At 31.1% G+C, this 8,013-nt stretch overlaps 1 protein-coding gene across 1 annotated transcript; it reads left to right on the plus strand.

Moving 5' to 3' along the window:
* Nucleotides 1–4,619: 4,619 nt before the first annotated feature.
* LOC7459534 (MADS-box transcription factor 3) lies at nucleotides 4,620–7,593 on the plus strand. Its single transcript, XM_002301804.4, has 2 exons — nucleotides 4,620–4,947; nucleotides 6,232–7,593. The coding sequence occupies exon 2, from the start codon at nucleotides 6,240–6,242 to the stop codon at nucleotides 7,455–7,457; it is 1,218 nt and encodes a 405-aa protein (XP_002301840.2). The 5' UTR covers nucleotides 4,620–4,947; nucleotides 6,232–6,239; the 3' UTR covers nucleotides 7,458–7,593.
* The last annotated feature ends 420 nt before the right edge of the window (nucleotides 7,594–8,013 follow it).

An 8,013-nucleotide genomic window follows, 5' to 3' on the forward strand; every position in this document is an offset into this window, starting at 1 on the left:
TTTCAACAAAATGAAACTGCGTCTCATTTAACATGCATAACCCATCAGGAATCTGATGCTGTATGATTCCCAAAATTGACAAACACAAAAGGGAGGAACAGACATTTTTTGGCTGGCAACAAAAGCTGAAAAAGATCGAGAAAAACTAATTTTTTTCAACATTTTGGTGTGACCAAGCTAGGTTGCTGAGAAGCCAGCATGATATTTTGCCTCAATGTAGAATCAACATCCTGTTTGTTTATATTTCTACCAAGTTCTATCGAATTGTCATTAAAGGAGAAAGGATGGATACCATAATCAGCATGAAAAAGCACGTACCAATGCTGATTCTGCTATAACTTGTTGGTAATATCCAATCTAAAATTCTTGAAAAATGTTCCTAATCAGCTTGGTTGCGTTCAGATGAAGTTTCAATTCTCACCACCATCAGGTAGGACCTGTCAGGTTCTCTTATCCTTTCTCAGAATGCTGAACCTGAGAAATGATCCTTCGAGCATTAAAAATGTTGCTTTAGGCATATTATTTCCCACCTGAGAAATGATCCTAGTAGTGAGGTTGGATTTTGGAACAATGAGAAATCAATTAATAGACCTATCCTGGCCATGCATGATTTCTTACAGGTATAGCATGTTTTGTAATTGTAATTTGATCGTTGAGAGATTATACTCTCTGTAGGATAACCCAAATGCAGATATTGACGACCTAATTATTTGCAAAACATAGAGGTTACAATTTAATTTGAACTCGATGAAAATTCACCCGGCCTGAATAAATAAGTATTTTTTTAATAATTATTTTATCCAATAAATAATGAGTAGAGTATGGATATTATAAAACTCGAATCTAACCCGAAATATATATTTATATTATATAGATATATTTATAGAACATTTAGATTTTTTTAATACATTATGATATATGTATCTTAATATTAACATAAAAATATGTTTATAATATTTATTATTTTATCATTTAATATACATATATATACTTCAAATATATATTAACTATTTTATTTTTTATTGAATAATAAATAATGCATATCCATATGGATACTCAAAACCCAATAAATAATTTATGAATATATAAATTTCTTACTCAAAAAATAATAAAAAAATAATAAATATAAAAAAAAGTTCAACACGTGGATAATCATTGGCATCCTAGCAATATGTAATATATAGATTTTAGACTAGCTTTTGCATAGAAGAAAAAAGGCACATATATATAAACTTGACCTGAGCAAATTAGCATGCAATTCACCATTTATATCCCAGACTTGGTCGCGTGTTAGGATGTTATTTCAGAGTTTTTTTTTTAAATAATAAAATAATATCTTTTTAATTTTTTTATAAATAAAACAATATCGATTTGAGAAAAAATAAAACATTATTATTTTAAACAAAAAGTAAAAAATAATTTTAAAGTTTATTTGATTGAGACTCATCAAGTCCTTTAAGTTTGATAAATTCAACTCTAACTCGATTCGAAAACAAACACAGCTTGGATTATGTCATTGATGCTTTGTGTTTCTGATAATTGTCACCAATGTACTAGATCAAACAATGAGTCAAAAAAGAATCAATAAGAAAGGAGAAATGCACTACTGTAGCCTAAGTGCTAGCTGTCCCCAAGCTGTCCCCAAGTGGAGGCGCGGACTTGGCTCCCGGTCACAGTAAGGGCAAGCCACCCCCAGCACAAAATGATGTTCGGGTCTGACCCAGCACAAGAATAAACAACCCAAGTACCAAGTATCCTCACGTGAGGACGTGGGTCTAGCTCACATTCAGGACAAATGCAAGCCAAGGTCTGACTCAGCATAAGGACAGGGCAGCCCGAGCGCCAGGTGTTTTGACGTAGGGGTGCGGGCTAACTGATACCCAAGACAGCCCCACCAAAACTTGAGCTGATCATTTTTTTCTCAACCATTCCATCAATGTCAAATGCATCTTAGTAAAAAAAAAACTCATTCTTTCCTCGCTACCTTTGCAATTTTTTATGATAAAGGTTAGATTATCATTACACTGCTTCAATTCATAATATCTGGTGTCTAGATAAATAATACAACGAGCCGTTTTAGTATATTATATTGTATAATATAATATAATATTTCGGACAGGACAAGGACTTAAATCCTTGTTTTTGTCCGAAATACCTCCCAAGCAAATTTCCTGTCCCGTCATAACAGATGGATAAAAATCATTATTTCTTGATTTTTTATATCATCCGTTTCTTATTTATCACTTATTTGTTTTTTTTATTTGATTAAATAAAATTTGACCAATTTTATCAAAATGAATATTTTAAAAAGTTGATAATTCAAATTTTCGGGCTTGACAGCTCTGCATATATTCTTACTTAACCCCACATTTGAGGATCAGTGCTGTACAAAAATGAAAAATCATTACATATATTCTTTCTCCACCTAAAGTTATTTTACTTTTTCCAACAACATTAATCAAAAGAGAAGCTAAAGCATGCGGGGTAATTACTTTAGTTTTCCTCGTAAAATATTCATAAAACTCATAAAATATATTGTTTTTATGAGTATATTATCTTCTCATAAAATATAGTATCTTCTCTTTTTTTTCCCTTGAATACATGGTTTTTTTTCCTTTTCTTTTCTTTTTGTTATAATTTTTTAAAAAATATTTTTGTTAATTTTAATTTTTAATATTAAAATAATTGAGAATTTAGTTTTATAATTTTTTTCATTTTATTTTGCTTTTTTATGAGATTAGTGTGGTTTGCGAGTTTGTTAAGGTAATTGAGGTTACCCAGGTTTTGAGTTTGGTGAGGTTTCTCTTCTTTTTTCTCTTTTGTTAATTGAACTTGATTTTTTTATAGTCTATTTTTTTTTCATATAGTTAAAAAAATATACTTTTTTTTGAGAAAAAAACATGTTATTAAACTTTATAAAATAACAAAAGTTAACAGATGTGGGGAAACCACTTTTCACCCAACACTCATTGTACTGTAGATTACAATAGTAATCCACAATGTTTTATTTTATTTTTTTGAATTTTTGTTATGATATTTTTCTTAAATCTGTTTTTGTCAATTTTATCTCTTAAGATTGAGATTGTTGAGAATTTAGCGTTATATATAATTTTCTTCTTTTTATTTTGCCTTTATATGAAGTTAGCATGGTTTACAAGTTTGCCAAGGCAATCCAGGTTATCTCGGTTTACAAGTTTGGTGGATTGTCTTTATTTTAATTGAACTTGACTTTTTTATATAAAATTTTTTTTTCACATATAGTTAAACAAAATTGTTTTTTGAGAAAAGTCATGTTATTAAAATTTATAAAATAACAAAAATTAAAGGGTGTGAAGAAACTATTGTTCACCCACAAACATTGCATTATGAATGACAATAGTATTCCATAGTGTTTTGCTTTCTTTCTTTTTTCTTTTTCTTTATGTTCTTTAGTTTTTGTTATGTTTTTTTTTAATTTGTTTTTGTCGATTTCATCTTTTAATATTGGGATAGTTGAGAATGTGATTTCATAATTTGCTTTTTTTTATTTTACATTTCTATGAGGTTAACATAGTTTAAAAGTTTGTCAAGGTAACCCGGTTTGCCCTGGTTTTTGAGTTTGGTAGGGGTGTCTTCTTTTTTAATTGAACTTGACTATTTTATCATCTATTTTTTTCTCATATAGTTAAAAAAATAGTTTTAGATAAAAGTTATGTCATTAAACTTTATAAAATCCATGGACCTATTCACATGTTTGGCTGACTTGGTTCGCGTGTCTTAGAAGTTTAACTTTTTTATAATTAGTTTTTTTTTCATCCTTAGATACCAGATTAATTGGAAATTCAATTTCATAATTAATTTCGCTTCGTCTTTTATAAGATTATCACAATCTAAAAAACATATCTCGGTATTGGATTGATGTTTAATTTCACAATCGTATATTTTTTTCATATAATTAAATTAAAAAATAGATTGAAAAAAATAAATAAATTATGATCTTAATGTAGTCCATAATCCAGTTCATAGATTTGGTATGCTAGCCCAACTTACCCGATTCATAGGTTTGACAAGTTTACTCACAAGATATGGTTTTTTTTCTTTTAATTTATTCTTTTTCGATTTTACCCTTTAATATTAAATTAGTTGAGAAATAGACTGTATTATTGATTTTTGTTTACTTTCTATAGGGATAATTGCCTCAAATAAGTGTCTATTTTTAAGTTTGTGCTCAATTTTATGAGCATTCATTTTTATCATATAATTAAATAAAAAAGTTTATAAAAAAAAAATTATTGAACCTAATAGAGTCTATAACTCAAGTCATAGGAAGGCCGAAGTCCGAAATCAATCCAATCTTTCATTATTTCAATATTAAAAAAAATTATTCATACACTTGCATGGTTGTAATTGAACAATGCAAAGATATTATTATTGAATATAGAATCTATGAATTGCTGACACCCTAATTTGTTTTATGAGGGAATATGAAATATGTCTTTAATTTTAATTAACGCACAAACTGGTACGAGAATATTTCTTACCTTTAAGAAAATTATTTGACGAGGAAATATATATATATATATATATATATATGCACTCTTATGTGACTATCATCCATTATTCTTTGAAAAAAGGGCCTCTCCCACATGCTTAGAGTGACAAAGAGGGCCTCCCATGGCAGGCAGCGAACATCTACCATATCCATATTCTCTTAAAGTCTATGAAAGAAAGAAAAAATCTTCCGGAGACATTATGGCTATAGCTAGCTTTGTTTCCTAAATAAAAAAACAGGAAAAATTATTACAGCAACTAATTTGTGTCTTGATTTGGAAAGAAAATCAATGTTAGTGGTCATGAAAATCTTTTATATTTCCTATATAATAAAGGGCCAAAAGGGTTATAGAAATATTATTGTTACATTGAGTGTTGTATTAGGTTTTTGGAGTTCTTAGCAGTCTGCCATTAAAGGTACTTTCTTCTGCTTAATTTCTATTCTTTTGATTTGTTTTTCTTTCTTTGTCTTTGTATCTTTTATAGTAATAATAACTGTTATTTTTCATGAGAAAATTAGCTTCTTTTTTTGTTTGGAAGGAAAAAATCTAGCTTCTATTTCAGGGTTGCATGAGAGCTTTTTACCTTTTAAACTCTTCTTTTCATATGCTTTATAGGGTTATAGAGTTGTTTTTCTTGATTTTAATTCTAATTTATGACAATTTAGGTTGATGTGGAAGATGAAAATATGCCTAGAAAGAGATAATTATTTTTTTAATTTATTTAATTATTTATGGTGTAATGATTATTTTGTTACCACAATTCTTGTTTCAATTTAATGGTAGAAAAAGGGATATATATTTTGTTGTATGTTTTTTTTTTTTTTGGTCCGCGATTATGCATGCAACAAAAACTGGGATAAATCCCAGCAAAAGCGAAACCTGATACATATCATAACAACAACCGAACAAAGCTTCTCTCCGTTACACACAAGTGTTCTTTTGCTTCTGTTGCTCTTTTGCTTTCAATGCTGGTGATGTATTGACTCTATTTTTTTATTTTATTTTTTATTATTATTTAAATTTGAATAAGTGCTTCTATGGTGTGGTTTAGTGCACTGTTTGTGGAGAAATAATTAATTATATCACTCACTCGTATAATTACATCAAATCATTTTTTTCTTTGGTTTCTGTCCTTTCTTAATTGGTAATGTCTCCTCCACCCCTGTTACCTAAAATACTAACTGGTGTGCATGTTTTACTGTAGCTCAATCTACAGTAAAAAGTATTTTGTGCTTAAGAAAAATTACATTTGTATTTTTTGGTCCAAAAATCAAGCATATTCTGTGGGAGTGTTAATGTTTTTTTTTTTTACACAGCAAACTATCATATCATATTTTCTTTTCCTCCTATTTTAAAAATATGTTTTGCCGATGATTGTTTTTAATCAAGTTGCATTATTAAGTGATGCGTGTTGTGTAAACTGGGATTTATCCCAGTTTTTGTTGCATGGATATATTCAGAGTTCCTAGAGCATAAGAAACCTTCATCCCTAAATTAAGATAGTGATTTATCCCAGTTTATAGTGATTGATATTAATTTTCCCTACTGTGCAATACGAATTTTAGTTACTGTATCGATATAAAAGAGATGAATATATAGAAGAGATAAAGATAGTAAAAACATCTTAATATATTTATGTTTTTGTTTTTTATATGTCATTTATGCTCTGTGTTTCTGATAATTGTCACCGTTGTGCTAGATCAAACAATGGGTCAAAAAAGAATCAAAATGGAATTGATAAGGAAGGAGAAATCTCGTATGCTTACATTCAGGAAGAGGAAGGCAGGTTTGCTTAAAAAGGCTTCTGAGTTCTCTATTCTTTGCGGTGTTGATGCATGCGTAATAATCTTTGGACCAAAGGAGAAGGATGATCATCAGCCTGTAGCTCCTGAGACTTGGCCTCCAAGTTCTGAAGAGGTTAGGTGTATTATCAATAGGTACAAGGGTAGTGATCAACCAAGAAGATGTTATCAGGTTTCTGATTACTTTGCTGATAAAAAGAAACAGATTGATTCTGAGCTTGCAAGATTGCACAAGCAAATTATCAAAGCTAAGTACCCTGCATGGGATGATCGTCTCAACAGGCTTTATGCAGATCAATTAAGGGTTATTGTTGGTCATTTGGATGCTAAAATCGATCTTGCTGACAAGAAACTTGGAAGTTTCAACGTAAATCAGTATGTCATGGGTGCACCAGGGGTGCAGGCTGCCTCGCTTAGTCCAAGCGTTTCTCACGACATGGAAAGCTACATGAAGAGCAGAGATGACAATTTCCTGCAGCTTATTCACAATTCAAATCCCTTTGATGCTCAACCACCTATGGTATTCTACCCTGAGCAGAGTTCTCACGTGACCAACTTACTGGAGAGGAAGTATAGCAATGGCTACTCAACAGACTTGCAGGTTTACTATGAACCAAGGCCTTTAGATGATCAGTTACCAGTCGATTTCCAATCTAAACAGACTTCTCATGGGACTACAAGGAATGCAAGTTTTTGGGAGAGCAACAATGACAACTGCTATTCAACAGACCTGCAACTTTACTTAGAACCAAATCCATTGAACGTTCAACCACCAATGCATTTCCAACCTAAGCAGAATGCTCATAGGACTTCGTCATATCTACATGCAATGGAAGATGCGATTATGAAGATGGCTTGCGATCCGAATACCAGCGATCAATTTGGTTGTAAGCTGTCTAGTAGTAGTAATCTGCCTTGTGCTAACCGCACACCATGGATGTGGGATAATGTATGGTACAACAATGCTGATTCCTCAGTGAGCTATATTGCTCCAACCAAGCAGCCAATTATGCCATCTATACAATTTCCCATGTCAAGCTTTCCTCATCAGATGCAGTCTTCTGAAGCAAGTGATTTCACTGGTAACCTTGAGTTTGAAGGGAAGGGTCAAGGCTACAACTAGATGCATGCAGGATTTTAAATTTTTTCTTACAAATTATGCTTTGATAACAGTAAGCTACCACTTCAGGTTTCTTGAACAGCTTTGAACAATAGCCCAGATCTAATTACAGTGATTTTTAGTTCTACATTTTGATGTATATTTGTGGAGACCAAGACGTTTAAAGAAGTTCAAAAACCCAAAAAAAATATAGAGAGAGAAAGAGACCATCGAAGCTCTCTCCCACGTCCCTTGCAAAAACGTTGTTTTCTCCTTTAAAACCCACCAGTAGCTGTCTATTATCAGCTAGCTGGCTAGCTAGTGCAGTAGTGCATTTCATTTTCTCTATAAAGAGCAAAGTCTGAAGTCTAAACCCATCCCTCGAGTTCTAGCTCTAGCAGTACACATTTCCATGTCCAATCAAGAAGCAACCAATTATTATGCATGCACGTCTTAATTGAAAGTTTTACAGTAGTAGTAAATGTTTTGATTTTGAATTGTGTTTATGCATTTTAACGCTGAATTAACTTGATATTAATGTGCTTGAACCAGATTATGAAAAAGTTTGTACCAATGCTGA

This window comes from Populus trichocarpa, chromosome 2 (genome assembly GCF_000002775.5).
Source record: "Populus trichocarpa isolate Nisqually-1 chromosome 2, P.trichocarpa_v4.1, whole genome shotgun sequence".
Taxonomy (NCBI): Eukaryota; Viridiplantae; Streptophyta; class Magnoliopsida; order Malpighiales; family Salicaceae; genus Populus; species Populus trichocarpa.